Source organism: Odocoileus virginianus, chromosome 22 (assembly GCF_023699985.2).
Source record: "Odocoileus virginianus isolate 20LAN1187 ecotype Illinois chromosome 22, Ovbor_1.2, whole genome shotgun sequence".
Classification (NCBI taxonomy): domain Eukaryota; kingdom Metazoa; phylum Chordata; class Mammalia; order Artiodactyla; family Cervidae; genus Odocoileus; species Odocoileus virginianus.
Window position 1 is genome coordinate 3,019,643 of NC_069695.1, and position 18,565 is coordinate 3,038,207.

General features: G+C 43.4%; 1 protein-coding gene across 13 annotated transcripts in view; it reads right to left on the bottom strand.

The window, feature by feature from the left end:
- NEDD4L (NEDD4 like E3 ubiquitin protein ligase) overlaps window positions 1–18,565 on the bottom strand; it is a 363,454-nt gene that overhangs the window by 143,675 nt on the left and 201,214 nt on the right. For 5 of the 13 annotated variants that reach the window (XM_020912709.2, XM_020912682.2, XM_020912661.2 and 2 more), the window contains 3 exons: window positions 12,350–12,431; window positions 9,541–9,579; window positions 6,994–7,047 (listed from right to left, as the gene is read on the bottom strand). In XM_020912709.2, coding sequence (XP_020768368.1) covers window positions 6,994–7,047; window positions 9,541–9,579; window positions 12,350–12,431 — 175 coding nt within the window. Of the gene's footprint in view, window positions 1–979; window positions 1,106–1,938; window positions 1,962–6,993; window positions 7,048–9,540; window positions 9,580–10,927; window positions 10,965–12,349; window positions 12,432–18,565 lie in introns of those variants that run through there. The other 8 variants (XM_070452459.1, XM_070452458.1, XM_070452457.1 and 5 more) reach the window with 4 other exon arrangements.

Consider the following 18,565-nt stretch of genomic DNA (forward strand, 5'->3'; position numbering starts at 1 on the left):
ATTTATAGAAGTGTACAAAAATACAAATTCGAAAATAAAAACTACTATTCTCTGGATGGGACTTACTTTCCACAAAAAGCTCATTATTCTAGAACTTACATTTCCAAATGTGAAGAAATTTTATTTTCCACTCTAACAGCCCTTGAAAGTTAGAATGGCCCTTGCATGTAAATTACACACAGTGTTTGGTATGTTGCACTTGTTTTTTTAATCCCGGGAGAAACGTCAAGCCAAATGAGACTGTAATTATAAAAATCCATTTGTCCTCAACGCCTAACTGCAAAATGATTTAAAAGTCTGATAAGTTGTTAAAACGTAGGATATGCATGTTGTCAATATTCATGTGGTAGGTTGTCCAAATTCAGCATGAAAATACGCTGCCCAAAGAAGTCTACACCTGTTGTGATGGTACTTTCTTGGGCTGAAGGTTAGAGGCTGTCATCAGAATTTTGTTGAAATCTGTACCACTGTATAAAAACGGTATTGGTTCAGACCAAAAATATAGCATTTCCTAATGAAAGGGCTAGAGATAATAAAAGAAAAGGGTGTATAAAAGAGAAAAGAAGAAACGGTTACATTAACAGTTATAAAGTTATATTAACAAGAAAAATATATTGACATTTAGCACCTGATTATATGCCTTCAAAATGGTGAAAGACAATGATGGATCAGTGATAAAACTTACTCATACAGCCAAAAATATTTCTCGACACAAAATAATAAAAGATGATACGGTTCCACAGCCAAACTCAAGTCATCCACTTTGAAAAGTCGCAACTCACAACTGAAACCAAACACAAAGTCTCCTAGACATTTCACTGCCGTATCCTGAAATCCAGCAGTCACAGGAAATTCAAGGAAAACAACCCCAATTCAGAATACAAGGAGCTTGTCCACTGAGAAAAACTAAAGCACGTGGCCAGTGATTAGCAGTAGTAAAAGCAGGCTAACTGGTGAAACTTCGCATCCCGTGACAAACCATGGAAGCCGCAGAGTCATCGTTTGCCTGGTGGAGTTAGCAGCTGTCTGTCTGTACTCCATTTCGCTGAGAGGCAGCGAGCAAGAACACAGGCGCAATGAAGGCCAAAATCTGTTGCTGGGTTTCTGTTTCCACAGCTGGAGGCTGGGCACTTCACTCTTCTATATACAGCAGCCCAGCTTAGACACTCAAGTGGGCAGTGTTAAATTGCAGGGGTGTGCAATCTGACCATTAACAAGTCCCCAATCAGTTTCGCCTCGCCTTGGCCCCACAGGCCAATCTGCTTCAAAAACACGTTTCCTCCCAGCCCACAACTGTGGCTACCTTTGTTCACTATTACTTACTGGGAGCAAAAAAAAAAAAAAAAAAAAAACCCCACTAAGACAATACATCATACAACCAGCGCCAGCCCTGTACAGCTAAAAGGCCATGAAGATGAATGGGTCCAACTTGACATATGCTTAATTATGAAGAAACCAGACAAGTTTAACCTGAGATTCTCTCACCTGGATTAGAACGGATTATTTTTTTAAACCTGAGTGTTGTCACAGCCTGTATCTGCAAGCAGTTTTTTAACGCATTTCCAACGTCAACACACTGGGGCACTGCACATTAACTTAAAAAGTAATGACATCTTAAAAATTCTTTTATTGAGAAGGGAGGGAAACCGGGGAGAAACGGTTGTCCGGATTTTTCAAAACAGTTATGTGACTCTAAAGACCTAAGGCTACGATATTTTCAAAAATCGGCTAAGTAGTTTCAAGGACTTCTACCAAAGGCGGGACCACAAATCGTGGACCCAGAACCCGGCCAAACACACTAAGTTACTCTGGCCCGAAGCAGGGAAAGCCCCAAAAGGGAGCAGGATGTTGTTTATTTTAATTCCGCCGCAGAATACGCCTGCTGGGCTAGAATCAGCCCCTTCCTACTGCGGACGCAGGCATCGCAGGCTCACTTACCGGGGCGCCGGCTCCCGTGGAAGCCGGGCCGGCCACGGCGGCGTCCTCCTCGGGACTCTGGGGGGCTTCCTCAGGCCCCCGGGTCACGAGGATTCTGAAGTGCTGCTGCCCCGCGTTTTGATCCTGCCTGATCTTAAACGTGCAGCCCTGGGCCTGTGGCGTCCTCTCGGCCGCCGCGTCGGTCCTGTGGGCATCGGGAGCCACCCTGCGGCCCCGCGGCGGCGCCTCCGGGTCCGGATGGCTGCGCTCCTCTGTGGGACTCCCGCGCTCGGCCCGGGGCTGCGTGGGGTAAGAGCTGCTCCTCTCCAGCCGGATTCGGGGATACCTCACCAACCTGTCCCCCTTGGTGCCAGTGAAGCCGAAGTTGAAGTCGCCTCCCGGCGCGGGCCCGCCTCCACTGGCTGGCGGCTGCTGCAGCTGGAAGACAAAGCAGCGCTTCCCGGAGCTTCCAGAAGCGTCTGGAACGTGCTGCAGGGACCAGCGCCTAGGCTCGGGCGCCGCTGCCGCGGGGCCAGCCTGACCCTCAGCCCCCGAGGGCGTCAGCCTCACCGGGCGCACATCGGCGCTGGACGCGCGGTGCTGGACACGCACGGCCGGCGGCTCGGCTTCCTCGCGGCCGTCGGGGCCTGGCGCTCGGCGGCGGCCGCACGTGCCGTTGAGCTGCGGGCCGGGAGCCCCGGGCCCCCCTGGAGGGGAGCCGTCGCCGCCGCCGCGGTCATCGAGGCTCTTGGCCTCGGGGGGCTCCCCGGGCAGTTCCGTGCCCGCGTCGCCGTCGTCCGGGGCGCCGTCGGCCGCCTTGCGCTGCAGCGAGATCTGCACGGACGAGCTCCGCGTGGGCCGCGCATCCACGGGGCCCAGCAGCTGCGGGATGAACATGGACGTGCTGCGCTTGAGCGCGCCCACGCCTCCCCGCAGGCCCGCGTCCTGCGCTCCGCTCGGGGCCAGCGCCACCGCGCCACCCCGCCGCGGGAGCGTGTGGAATGCCATGAAAAAGTCGTCTTCTCCCTCCTGGTCTAGGATCTCTGACTCGGGGGCTGTGTTGCTACGGCAGGAGCCAAAATGAAACCGAAGCCGATGGGCCATGGTGCCCAGAGGGCCAGGGAGGGACAGGGCGAGAGGCAACAACAGGCCCGGCGCTGCCAGCAGTCAAACCCCAAAGACACGAACTCCAAGGAAAAGCGTTCCATCTGCCAAAGCGTGAGCACTGCGGCACCAAGGGCGGCAGATAGCAGAAATAACCCAAGTGGCAAGCGGCATTCCAGGCATGATTGGATAAGAGCAGAAAGCTCTCATCCGCACTGGGACAGAGGGTAGGGTGGCCGGAACCACATGACCGCGGTCTCCCCCTCCAATGCCAGCTTCTGGACTTAGTGGAGTTTTCTTCCCCCTCTCGCTCTCTCTCTCTTTTTTTTTAAACAGCAAGAGCCTGAAACAGCACCTTCCCAGCTGCTGCTTTTCCATCAGACAGGAGTGGCCCCAGCAGGGAGCTCTCACAGCTGACTAAGGCAGCAAACACAGTCCGAGCCATGCAGCTATAAATCTCAGCACAGCGCGCTCCGCGGACAGTTCTTTCCAAACCGAGCTGGGCACCCACCCGGGTGCTGTCTCACCGATGCCGGAGAACTGGCACCCAAGGCAGCCACACAGAGGAGCCCCCGCTCCCATCGAACCCGGCAGTGACAAGGGAGACTGCAGGGGCTGCAGGAAAACCCTTTCGGGCGCAATCGGATGTTGTGTGCCCCTCTTACATATGATATCACCACACTACCACGATGGAATGCAAACTAATAAAACGTACTATAAATACGATTACACACCCCACAGAATGCGTGTCCCTTTAACGCTAAATAATTAGACCATGATCTACAAGTAACAAAATAGCTGAGTGGAGGGAGGGGGGCGAACAACTTACTGCCAGTTGGGGTCTGCCTCTGGCTACCACGACATGTTTTTTTATTTGAAAGATGGGGACGGCGGGGGACACAATCTCACACATAATATGATTCTCAGATAGGGCAGTGCCAGAGGAAAGGAACCCAGCTGGAGAAAACATTCCCCCCTGTATGCCAGATAGGAGAAAAAACAACATCCCCCCCACTCAAAAAAAAAAGGGGGGGGGAGATAGTTGAAGAAGCGCGTTGCTTGTGGCTTTTGTAATAAATTAACTTAAATACCATGCAGAAAAAAAGGTTGCCTGGAGCAGGCTGTTTTCCAGTAAGAAGTCAGCAGTATCACCCCAGTTGGGTTACAAACAGAGAATCTTGTTAGTTTTGAAGGGCTAGAAAGGACCTAAGTAATAAAAGTGAAAGTCCATGTTCAAAAACCTGTCATCGGACTTGTAGCTAATTTGGATATATTCTGTGTGTTTTAAAGATACTCTTTTCCATGAGCCAGAAACATCAGTTATTTTAAAAAAGAGGTTTATTTAGGAGGGAATAAAAAAAAATGATGGGGGGCAAAGGGGGAATACCAAGCTGCAAAGAGTGACAAAAAGTTTTATTTTAAAATCCGCAAAGCATGACTCTGTCAACAGCTCTGGAGTCCAGGGTGTGGAGGATTAACCCTGTGTTTACACACGTTCAAACCTGTTTTCTAAAAGCATGGGTTTTAAATGCCAAAAATGATCTCTCTGAGAGAAATGGAAGCCAGTTTGTTTAACTGCCGAGCACCACTGCAGTCAGTATTGTCTTAGCCGGGTTAACAGACAACAGAGAAAATCAGCACCCACAGCAGCATTCACTGCATAGTCACAGCACCGCCGATGGCCCGGGGCAAAGCCGGGTACACAAAACACAGTTTTTCAGATAAAGTTTGTATTCACGTGGGACTCCTTAGAGCTTGGCATTCATTCAAAGCCTTGTTGGGCTTGAAACTCTAGTTTAGGGCTCACGGCAAGGCCATCTCCACAGTCATTCTTTTAGATAATGGACATGGAAAACAAAAAAAAAATTTTTTTTACAGTGTATTTCTTTTAATAAAAGAAAAATAATGAGTGAAAACCCATCTGACAGGAGGCAATTTTTCCTCAATGTTGACCCTTTCTTCACCTTCAAGTGTTATTATACTCAATAAATGAGAAAGGAAGAATTAGTCCATGGCTGCATGTGTATCTCCAGGGACTTGATGTTACTCGCTGAACGTTTGCCGAATTCAGTGTTTGCTGGATAAGAGATGGAGTGCCAAAAACTGTACTCTCAAGCAGAATTTCTCATTGGATTTAACAAGAAAATAACTTCATACACAGAGCAAAAGTGATTTAGCTATTCGGTACTACTAAGTATAATCTAAGGTATAAAATGTCAAGTTTGATGCAAAACCACTGAAAATCTACACATTTTAATAGAAAAAGCTATCAGGATGGTGGGCCAACATCTGTTGATTTCCTAATTTGGAGAGTAATACCAGGTATAAGAGATCAAATATATTCCCAAGTTCCATTCTAAGCGTTAAGGCCTGGCTATGCATCACCACTGGCTTCCCTGGTGGCTCAGTGGTAGCGACACCGCCTGCCAATGTAGGAGATGTGGGTTTGATCCCTGGGTTGAGAAAATCCCCTGGAGAAGGAAATGGCAACCCACTCCAGTAGTCGTGCCTGAGAAATCCCATGGACAGAAAAGCCTAGCGGGCTATAGTTCACGGGGATGCAAAAGAGATGGATACGAATTAGCCAACTAAACAACAACAAATTCACCTCCACTAACCTGAGACTTAAGAGATTAGCAGTCACATAATTACATGAGGGCTCTAGACCTCAGTTCTCTCATTTGCAAGGACAGGACACTAAAGGAGATATTATAAGTCTCCTTCAGATCAAATACTCTATTAAACTTAAGCTAGTCAAGTAGTTCCAGTTGAATTCTGCAGAAAGTAGGGTTCATAGGACATTTATTTTAAGCAAATAATAAATGGTTGAACCTCCGTATGTATGTGTTCTACATTCATGGATTCAACCAACTGTGAATCAAATATATTGGGGAAAGGGGGTAATTCCAGCAAGTTCCAAAAAGTAAAACTTGAATTTGCCTCATACAGGCAACTATTTACATAGCATTTACACTGTATTTGGGTATCATACGTAATCTAGAGATAAATTTCAAGCAAACAGGAGAATGTGTTTAGGTTATATGCAAATATTACACCATTTTATATTAGAGACTTCAGGGCAGGGTCTTTGGATTTTGATATCTGCAGGAGTCATGGCACCAGGCCCCCCATGGAGACTGAGGGATGACTGGACATTGAAGTTTCAGGACATTGAGTTCAGGAACTCAAAAGCAGATTTGAATACAACGACTACACTCATTTATAATATAAGGTTCGCCAAAAAGTTTGTTCAGGTTTTTCCATAACATCTTACAGGAAAACCTGAACAAACTGTTTGGTCAACTCAATACCACTTCTGAGAGTACATTAAAAGTTTGTATATATCATGATAATATTCATTTTCATAGTTGTAAACCTTGCCTCGTGAGTACTTGGTGTATACATTCTAGGGAGTTAATTTTGGCAAATGTATTAACCCAGATTTGCTTTTGAAATTCCATTTCTAAAATGAAATCTAAGTTAGGTCAGTTACATATGTATGCACGCACACGTGCGCACACAAAATATACAGCTACCTACTATCAATCTATATAAAACACTACTTGCAGCAAATGTATGCCTCAGCATTCTGGTTTTTTGAAGGTTCTTTCTATGAATTTCCCTTGAGAAAGTACCACTTTTAAAATAACTTCTTAATTTTACCTGTTAAATATATTCCCTCTTTGCTGTATACTGCTAATTAGATTTTTGTTTTCCCAAAGAGATTTGATACAGAACATGTCACAATCACATAGTCTGGCTTATACATAAAAACCCTGGATGGGTCACTTACATGAGTAATGGCCTTGATCATTAGAACATTAGGCTAGTAATGGGACAAAAATGGTCTTTTTGAGGGACATGTATACTGACAGAAGTAAAACATAAATACAGATTTCTAAAATACGGTGCTCTAAAAAATTCAGCTTTTTTTTTAAATGAAGCCAAAATTAAAAACTAGGACCCACTTACCAGTCTGTTTTCATCAAATACTTCAAACAAGAGTCTGTGATTAGATGGGTTTACCTACAAGGGACAGAAATAATATGCTTTAAATGGGCAGAAATAATTCCAAGGAATGAAATAAGGGACTGAAAGAATAAAATACTTTATAAAGCACTCAAATCAATTGTACACTGTAAAAAACCTGCTCTTCCATCTATGAAGTTTTCTATTATTGACTTCTATATTACTCTATGCCTAATATTTAGACATATCAGAAGAAAAGCCTTTTAAGCACTGCTTTTCTAACATAAGAAAGGATACTTCTACGTGGTTTTTAATAGTTCCTAAATATCCCCTAAAAAGGCACCCTCATGCTTGTACACCAAGGCTACACCCTCATAAAGGTCTACGCCTGAGAAAATTTCTTAGGCAATGATCAAAAATCATGAAGAAAACAGTAAAAAGCAGCTATTTACCTTTGTGTGCATGCATTTTAGGCACTTTCTCCTTACTAAATATAAAAAACACATGGTCCCATTTATTCTCAAAGCACCCCTATGATGTATACAACTGCTGCTCCAATTTCACAAATGAGGAGTTGAGACCAGGAGGGTAAAGTAACTTGCCCATGAACCCGCAGCTAGTATGCAGGGCAACCAGGAGCTCCAGCAGGCCCAGCCCAAGCGTCTACAGAGCCCGCGTGTGGAGCCACGAGAGAAAAGAGAAATAAGAGACGGCCCCTCTTCCGGTAACGGCGGGGTCAACGTCAGAGCCCCCGGCCTTTCGGTGTCTTTCTGCTTCTTTCTCTTTTCCCAAACCTCACTGAAATAGTAGGAATCGTCCTTCAGACCCAAGTGTCAGGTGCGATGTATGCTCATTTCCATTCCTGTACATAAATCCTGGAAACAGCCTTCCTAAGTCAGGACTCCTCTCTCACTAGGGGAGCCCATGGGGTGTGTGAGTCTGCAGGTGGCTTCTCCAGGGTCAGAAGGGCTGGAGATGCGACCCAGGTCTCCCAGCACTAAGCCTCAGCTGTCTCACGAGGGAGAAGCCAATGAAAGAACAGTTGATGGCGCAGAGAACACGCCTTGTGCTCCTGACCCCTCGGCTTGCTCTTAACCTGGAGATGGAGCAAGCAGGTGGCAGGGGGGAGGGTGGGCAGTGTCTGGCTGAAAGCTCAGCGCGGACCGGTGCGTCCACACGCCGTGACGGGGGCTGGGATGCGGCAGCCACTCGATAAAGATTTGTCCAATGAACGGGACAAAGAAATGTTTAAATGACCCCTCCCCCAAAAATCAAGTTTACATATTTTTAGGGCTAATATAACTTGAAAAAAATTTTGAATGTAGTAAAATTTACAGAAATGTGGCCAAGGTGTTTAATTAATTTTTGTTTCCCTCAAACTGAAAGAAGTCTAAGTAGTTTGGAGTATTACAAGTGGAAAGCTATACCTGAGAGTTAGTTACGGGCCAATAACATCTATCTGCCCCCATTACTTTTTCAGTCTTTCACAAAGTAATTTAAAAATACATCTGGTGGTGACACCGTGTACAAGCCCGTGTGTCCCTCGGGTTCAATACAGGCTAGACATAGGATCTCACCAAGAATTCAAATATCAATGCCATATTTTAGCTCTGAACATAATAGAAAACAGATGTCATATATAGTGATCTACGTTCGGAGCACATAAAATATATAAAATAATGTTGTGACTGAAAGGAAGAAATCAGGACCATTATCATCAGTCTAATGGTAATACTGTGCTTTGGGAATCTACACCAGTCAGGAGATCTTATCTATAATACTTCTGGAGGTGGAGTAGTTTTTAATAACACAGCTATTCAGACAATTAAAATTAATTCAGCTCGAAGAGAAAAACCCCTCTTTTCCATTGAGCAGCAAAAAAAAAAAAAAAAAAACAACAACAAAAACTGAGCAGCTTAATAATTTCAAACTTTTAATACCAAAAAAGAAAAAAAAAGCAACAGCCACATAAACTCACTGAAAAGTAATTTCCATTAATTTACAGAATTCAATCAGTTCTACATGTAGCTCTTCTAGATATTAAATATAAAAGGTTGAGGAAATTTTGCCTAATTTGGTGATATTTAAACTGCAGATGTAGTTTTATATTATACACATATACTCACACTTAATAACTGAATTGTAAAAATTTTCTTTCCAAATTAGAACATGATTAATCAATTTTAGGCTTCTTTTTAATCATGCTGCTTCTACTGAGCTTAAACTTCACCGAAACAATTAAGCTGCCATTTTAATTTTACTTTATTTTTTAAACAAAAATTTGCATAAGAAAGCTAAACTTTGCTATTTGGATAACTTTTTGATTCCCTCAAAGATCCCCAAACGAAACAAGTCCAGATTTTGTAACCACTAGTTATAGTTTTTGCAAATTTGGGATACACTAGAAAGCTACCCAACCTTTTCTCATATTAAAAGGAATTTCGTAATAAAAATTTAATAGCTGTAACTCAGTGAGTCTGTTGAGATTATATATCAATCTAGTCATCAATAACAATTATGATCCCCCGCCCCAAGAAAAGAAAAACTTACTCTAAAATAAAATTCTTCATTCCACTTTGGATTCAGCGTCTGGAAGAGAAATCATCTTGTAATTTCTTTCACAGTCTTTGTAATGTTAACAGTTACTGGTACAGTGCAGTCCACATATTTGCTTAAACTTTTTTTTTTCCCACTAAAACATAGCTAAAGAGATTTTCAAAACAGCAATTAAAGAAGCATTTAAGTTATCTCAAACTATTCTATACCCCAAACTAGACGAGGAGGAGATGTGGAACAGACAAGGAGGAGACGAGGAACAGACAATTCACAGATAAGAAACCATAAGTTTCACGCCATCACCATGAAAGTAAAGACAGGCTTCAAGAAATTAACATTGATACAATTATTCTATCAAGAACAAATGGACTTTGTTCACTTCTCTCAACCTGCTACAAATCTGTTTTGGAGAATCATGAAGCAGGTGGCAGAAGGGTGACAGTATTCACCATTTACACAAATACTGAAATCTAAAGACTATTTTATAAAGAACAACATTGATGATCAGATTATAGAACATGCAAAAACTCTGCCAGTTATAAACTAAAAGTGAACTCTTTCTCCCTAAATAACTAGGTTTACATATATTCAGCTACCTCTATACTTCAATCCTCTTCTCTATCCATCCACACCCATCCATCCATCCATCTGCATAGCAATACATATAAACATACATCTCACAAGGTTATGGAAACTTTTGTACACTTTTGTCCTCAGCTTTGATAAAAGATAAGACTGACAAACAGCCTTTGAAACTAAGATGAAACATAGTCTGGAAGACTACATATACACATGTGTTTGTGCATTTGGACAAGCATTATGCTCTGAAATGAACATCTCTCTCAAAAACTGTATATAAAAATGAGATTGAAAAATCACCCCCTCACCAAGGACTACAGAGATTTTTAATTAGAATGATATTTGCCTTTATCCATCTATCTTTCTGTAAAACCTAGTGCAAGAAACAGCAAAATAATAACAACACACAGCATCATAAAAAATAAACATATGCTGTGTACAACACTGAACTAGCATTAAAGATAAGAATTAGCAATTTCCCCACCCACCGCTCAAGGGGGAAATCGAACCCTAAATAAAAGGGGCTCACGCTGCTAGTTCCGGATGGAGCCTGGGATGTAATAAGTGAACGCGAGCAGGAGGGAGGAAGGGGAGAGGAGCTGCAAGCCCAGGGCTGCGGAGGCTGCAGGGGGCCAGGAGACCCGCTTCGGGGAGACGCGGAGGGGGAGAGGCAGAGGACAGGTGGGGTTGGGCGCAGACAGGTGAGGCCACAGAACGCGTGCAGCGCCGGGCACCCGCCCACGAGGAGCAGAGGATGATGCAAACGGTTCTCCAACACCCCGCGCCGCACAGAAATACTAACCGAGCCGAGCACACAGCGCAGCCTCTCCGGTGGGGCGGAGGAGGGGGTCCTCCCCGCGGAAGGAAACGCAGTTCAGTGCCCCCGATCGCGGATCCGGCTCTCTGCTCCTTCTGCGTCCGGGCAACCAGGTCCCTGGCTGCCTCCCCCGCCCGGCGACAGCGCCCAACAGGGAACAATGGCCTCCGTCCTCCGCAGGAATCCTCCCCACCCATCAAAATACCGGCCCCTGCTCTTCAAACTCTCCAGATTTTCAGGGCCAGTCGGAATGCCAGGTGGGAGACACGCTAGACTGCTGTCTCTTCCTTTCACAAAATGACCTGGCAACAGACCCCAGGCGTCTGCACAATAGCAGGAAGAGTTAACCATTTTTTAAAAGCCCTCGCGCACTCCAGGAATTGCTTATCACAGGATGTATCAGATTGTTTACCCCACAGATGGGGAGGGGAAAATAACGGGGATCCATAAATACTACTGAAGCACAGATAAGAACAGTACTTTTGGTAGAAAACATGCATCTTCAATAAATGCCCCAAATATGCAGTAAATATATGATTTAATAGATACATATAAAGACATGGAGTAGATGAATTAAGATATAAATATAGATATAAATCTATGTTCTAATGTATTTTATAGATGCATATAAAAACATGGAAATATGAATTAAGGTATAATTATGGAAACAAATCTAATGAGATCATGTCTGTAAAATTTAGAAAAGTGATGCATACATACAAACATACACATAGAATTTTACTGTTAAGATTTTTTTATTTGTTTTCATGTAGCTAAGCAAGTATTCTGCTTCCTTTGGTAATACCTGTTTTAAGTTAAACTATTCCCTTTGTTCCTACCAAATCCACAAGCCACTCCATTTCATTAAACATATTTTAAATGGCTTTAAATTTCTTTTCATAAACTAACAAGTCAACAAGAACAAATCCATGTTTTGCTTTATTCTTTGCAGGGAAAAGAATTGCTACTGGTAACAATGCTTCTTTGAATATTGCTTTTATAGTAAAAAAAAAAAAAAAATCCATCTGCCAATCCAGGAGATATAGGAGACCTGGGTTTGATCCCTAGGATGGGAAGATCCCTTGGAGGAGGAAATGGCAACCCACTCCAGTATTCTTGCCTGGAAAATCCCCATGGACAGAGAAGCTTGGCAGGCTACTGAGTCCATGGTGTCGCAGAGAATCAGACACGACTGAGCATGCACGCACTTAACTAAAAGCCAAAACCAGTGTCTTAGATTAATACTGAAAAGTTTGATCTCTGTTGAATTTACAGATTTCATACTAAGAGAGGTTTAAAATAAAAATACTGCCAGCTTAAAACAAAAACATCTACAAAGCTCAAAGACATAATTAAATCAGATTAAATTATGATTTAAATGATGTTTAATTAAGGATAGACACTTACCTTTTTAATTGTTTTTGTTTGTACCAAAGCAAGTTCCCTATTCTCATCTGCTACGTACAATGAAAGTTTCACATACGGATCACTGTAAGAAAAAACAGGATTATACTTTTCATTTTAAGGATACAAAAAAGAAAGCAGCCATAACCTAACCGAAAATATCAGTTAATGACCTAGTTTATGTAAATATTACAAACTAAGCAGTGACATTTTCAGTATGCTCACCAGGGAAATATACTGAGAAAAGTTTCTGACCAAGGATGTTTATTTAAAACCAAAACTAACATGAAACTCATATTCTAACTTTAAAGATCATCTTCGCTATTGTTAATTAAAAAGAATTAATTTGCTGTAGTTTCTTTTTTCCTAAGCACATTCAGATTCTGGAAAGATTATACTAAAAATTATTAAAAGGCATATAAAATTTGTCCAGATTAGCAAAATCTATCTTGAAAATTTAGTTTGCATCTTATTTTTATTCTGATTTCCATTATGTTGGTAAAAATTATTTTTCTTTCAGTGGAGGTAAAACAGGCATTGTTTATCTAAACCAACACATATCATCTTATAGATGAAAAGAAAGACACATATATAAAAAATTAAAGCCCAGTAAGTCAATAGAGAGTTGCCCAAAGTTACAGATTGCTATAAAGTCTTGATTAAATTTCAGGTTTCCTGACTACAAGTTCCAGAATTCTAATCATTTCCTTGGGAAACTAAAAACTTTTGGCCAGAAAGTATACTGAAAGCATACTTAATGTGGATTATCTACTAAGAACTTGGTAAATCCACTCATCACATGTTCTAGAGTTGCTCATACTAGGATAGCTCAAATCTAGTTAAGCTATAAGAAACTGGAGTCCAGGGTCTTCTGTTTCACACTTGGAATCCTTAGAATCAAAGAAAGGGCCTTCATGTATTCAATACCCAAATTTTCACTCATCTAATTATCTATAGCCAATGATTTATTTTCTTCCAATTTGAGAATTATCCTTTAGATAATTATCCTTTACACCATGACTATTAACTCTTACTTTGCAACGTGCAAGGTGTTTCTAAAGATTATATGGAGCATCATAAAATGCTTAAACATTGGTTTTTATTCAATAGCTCAATAAATAGGCCGTGATTTCCCTTAAGGAAAGAGAAAGTAACAAGATGCAAAGTTTAGTATTAACAGAACTATATTTGATATATGAAAGACAGAAATCAAGAGTCAGTGAAAAATACCAATGGTATACACCTGTAGTATTTATTACCCATAAAATGCATCTTAGTGGAAGCTACAGCACATCTCCTTAAACATAACAAACCAACAATTTGCTCTGCTATATTCTGAGTAGATATATATATATATATATATATTTTTTTTAACATTCTGGTTTAGAAGAAGGTATTGTCACTTATCCATAAACCACAGATACCTTTTCACTAAAGGACATCTAACCAGACGCACCTACTCTTTCTGATCTGGACACATTCAGCCTCAGAATAAAGATGAATCAAGAGCCAGGATGTAATCTAGGTTTAAAGACCCCGAGACCACCTTCCTAATCAGTGATCGTCTGGGTGATGGATCAGGAGCTTATTTCTAGGGTCAGTGGTTCTCTGGCTTTAGCATATCAGACTTGCCAGGGGAAGGGATAGTTAAAACATAAGATTGCTTGGGCTCCAACCCCAAAGACCCCCACAAAGGTCTAGTAGGTCTGGGGTGGAGTCAAAGAATTTGCATCTCAAACAAACACCCAGTGATCCTACTGCTCGGGATTCAGGAATCACACTGTGAGAACTACTGCTCAACATGGTATCTGAAAAGAGTATTTTCCAGCTATAGACACCAATTTTCTATTTCCAGCCACCAAGTTATTGCTTAAAAGAGCTCACGGCCTGCTATCTCTGTTATCTCAAGAATAGGCTCCCAGTCTGCCGTGGAGGTGCACACACGCTCACACACACACACACAATCCCACGTTATGGAGAAGACAGCGGCCTCTGCTGACTGCTGTCTCTTCCCTCCATGCCCCTTGGCTTTCATGACTGCTGCCTGTTACATAACTGCTGGAAAGAGCCAGGCGCTCGCTTTAATGGGGCATCCACGTTCTTCCTCTAATCACCTCCTGACCTCAGTTTATGAGTTCACAGTGATTGAGGGTGTGGTCTCTGAGTCTGGGACAGTGTCCCCTAGCTGTGATGAGGAAGGCTGGTCTGCATCTGTCTTGAGTGTGCACCCAGGTAGAGGTAGGTACTGGGTGACTTCAGGTGACTACCTGAAGGACTGACCAGGAAACTTCCTGGAAGAGAATTCAGGGTGAACAGAGAACCCAAGGCCAAGGTGTGGGAGCTGGTGAAAGGAGAGTAGGGTGTAGGTTCAAGGGGAGGGAGCACAGGGCTTGGGGAGGCTGGTGAACGGACAGGAGGGTTCAAGAGTGCTGGGTAGGGTGGGGCGGGGAGGGGAGCCTTGCCCAGGGGGCTCTCTCTTTCTGATGGCACAGCAGCACCACCTCCATCAGCAAATGTTCACAGAGAGACCACACTCCCGGCACGCTAGCGCTAGTGAGCCAGGGGGAACCAGTGGGCCACAGTGAGGACTAAATCATCACAGGTCAACATGGATATTCATGGATAAAGAAGATATGGTACATATATACAACGGAATACTACTCGATTAAAAAAAAAAAAAAAAAAAATGAAATGATGCCATTTGCAGCCAGCATGGATGCAGCTAGAGATTATCATACTAAATGAAGTCAAGAAAAGAAGGACAAATACCATACATTACCACATATATGTGGAATCTAAACTATGAAACAGAGTCAGGGACCTAGAGAATAGACCGGTGGTTGCCAAGGGGTGGGGGTTGGCGAGGCATGGACTGGGAGTTTGGGATTAGCAGGTGCAAAGTGGTGTATATAGGATGGAGAAACAACCAGTTTCCACTGTGTAGCACCAGGAACTATATTCAACATCCTGTGATAAACCAGGAGGGAAAATATGATAAAGAATGTATGTATATGTCTATTTTCAGTTGTCATGTATGGATGTGAGAGTTGGACCATAAAGTAGGCAGAGCACTAAAGAATTGATGCTTTTGAACTGTGATGCTGAAGAAGACTCTTTGAGAGTTTCTTGGACAGCAAGGAGATCAAACCTGTCTATCCTAAAGGAGATCAACCCTGAATATTTATCGGAAGGATTGATGTTGAAGCTGAAGCTCCAATACTTTGGCTCCCTGATGCAAACAGCTGACTCATTGGAAAAAGACCCTGATGCTGGGAAAGATTGAAGGCAGAAGAAGAAGAAGGCAACAGAGGATGAGATGGTTGGATGGCATCACTGACTAAATGGACATGAACTTGGGCAAACTCTAGGAAATAGCAGAGGACAGGGAGGCCTGGTGTGCTGCAGTCTGTGGGGTCACAAAGAGCTGGCCATGACTGAGTGACTGAACCACAATACACACACACACATATATAATTGAGCCAGTTTCTTGTACGAAACTGTGTTTCTTGTGTTTTTTTAACACATTATAAACCAACTATGGTGGTGGTGGTGTAGTTGTTAAGTCGTGTCCTACTCTTGCGATCCCATGCCAGGCTCCTCTTTCCATGGGATTCTCCAGGCAAGAATACTACTTCAATTAAAAAATGAAAAACTTTTTAAAAAGATAGTTAAAAAAAAAAAAAAAAGACATTCATGAATGGCCCTTAGCTCAGCTGAGTGAGGATAACACTTTCCCATTTCACCAAGGGGAAGGCTGGAGCAGAAAGGTGCGATACGGACAAGGCATCAAGCATCAGAGAATGAGCAGGGAGATGCCAGCCCAGCCTGAACAGCCATCAACTCCATCTCTACCACAAGCACAGCTGGGACCAGCACCACCATTACGGCTATGCCGCCACCGGCCCAGCACCCAGCCTCCGTCAAGCATCCGTCTGCACCCGGCCAGTACTCATAGGCAGCATCTCACTCTGCTTTCTCCACAAGCTTCTGAAGTTGGTACATGCTTCAGATGAGAAAATGAGAAAAATCAAGCAGCTTGTCCATGGTTAAAAAGGAAAGGAGGAGATGGGAAGGAACACAGGCATCTTTGCTCCCGAATCCAACCCTCTTGAGTGGAGGGATCCAGCCTTCCCGCAATATGCTACGCTGACCACCAAAAGAGCTGGCTGGAAGAAATGTTGAGCGGCAGGAGTTCTCAAAATTCTGCTGAGTTGGAAAACATTACGTGCTGTAACTGCCATTATGACCTAATCTGTATCTTATTCATTTATTCATTTGGCTGCACCAGGTCTGAGTTGCAGCATGCGGGATCTTTAGTTGCAGCATTCAAACTCTTGGTTGGGGCACATGGACTCTAGTTCCCTAAACCAGGGATCGAACCCAGGCCCCCTGCATTGGGAGCTCAGAGTCTTAGCCACTGAACCATCAGGGAAGTTCCAGGGGGGCTGTTTTAGATGGCTCATCTTATTTTCTTATCCAACTCTGGCTGGGGGAACAACCAGACTTGGGCTGTGTCTTAACCTTTAAGGAAGATCACACTTTTGAGATTTTATCTCCTTCTCAACACTCCAAATAACCAGCTGCGTGACCTTGAACAAGTCACTTGAGTACTCTGAACTTCGATTCTCCTATCTCCCAAATCAAGAGGCTTGGACTAAATCAGTGGTTTTCAAACTACGGACGCAGCAGACCCCTAGTTCTGTGCAACTATCTCAGAATAACTACAGGTTAGAATTTGCACCTTAATCTGTCTTATACATTGGTTTTTCATATTAGAATTTTTTGTGGCCAGAATATTCTGAATCTCAGAACAATTTGAACTTCCTTCTCTTCTTTCGTAGTAACAATAGCCCAGCCCATTTTATGAAAATATGGACTAACTTCCTGAAGATAAAATAGGAATAGAGAATAAAACTCTACTCTCTCCATCAGGGTATGAAAGGTGAAGTCCACAATAGTCTCAGAAACCACTTCTGATCATCACTTCAGTTGCTCAGTCATGTCCAACTCTTTGTGACTCCATGGACTGCAGCACGCCAGGCCTCCCTGTCCATCACCAACCCCCAGAGTTTACTCAAACTCAGGTTCATCGAGTTGGTGATGCCATCCAGCCATCTACATCCTCTGTGGTCCCCTTCTCCTCCCATCTTCAATCTTTCCCAGCATCAGGGTCTTTTCAAATGAGTCAGCTCTTCACATCAGGTGGCCAAAGTATTGGAGTTTCAGCTTCTTCATCAGTCCTTCCAATGAACACCCAGGACTGATCTCCTTTAGGATGGACTGGTTGGATCTCCTTACCGTCCAAGGGACTCTCAAGAGTCTTCTCCAACACCACAGTTCAAAAGCATCAATTCTTTGGCACTCAGCTTTCTTTATAGTGCAACTCTCACATCCATACGTGACTACTGGAAAAACCATAGTTTTGACTAGACGGACCTTTGTTGGCAAAGTAATGTCTCTGCTTTTTAATGTGCTGTCTGGGTTGGTCATCACTGGGGTGGTATTTTACACGTTACCAGCTTCTAACCAACTTACATACTAGGTATCAAGAACACATCACCCGAGCAACAACCAAACCAAAAGACACACAGTGTGGGTGTGCCTGGAGCCAGGCTGAGGAACAGTAAGCCTCGTCACCAGCTTCTTTTCCAATGCTTGCTCGCTGTCTTCACCTCCAATGACCTTCATCTGAAGGTGATGCTCTGCGGGAGGGGGGGGAGGAAGACTCCAGCTCCCAGAGACTTTTTCACACTGATCCACAGAAGCCCCTTGATAAAGGCGGCAGTTCCAGAAGAACCCACTGCCCTCTGACGGGCACTTATCTGACCTTCACTGTCTCCGCACCTTCACTACGAAAGGTCAGCCAAATCCCAATGCTGATGGTAGGTTATGCTTGAGGCTTCCCTCCCGCCCCGCCAAGAACACCAGAAGGTCTAGGAAAGACACATAAAGAACCGTGTCTGCACCTTCTCTTATGGGGAATAGATATAGGGCATAGCTGTATGGGTAGAGGGTTCTGGTTTTCTCATGTTACTTCCTATATACTGAGGATTTTCACTGCTGTTATTAACCATTAATACATAATACTTTTTTATAATTAGTAAAATAAAAAAAAAAATCTGGAAGGGCACGGGGGGGAAGTAGACAAAACGACCATGGGGTGCTTCTTCATCAGTGCCCGTGACCATCTCCACTGAATCTCCAGTCTCAACTTCACCA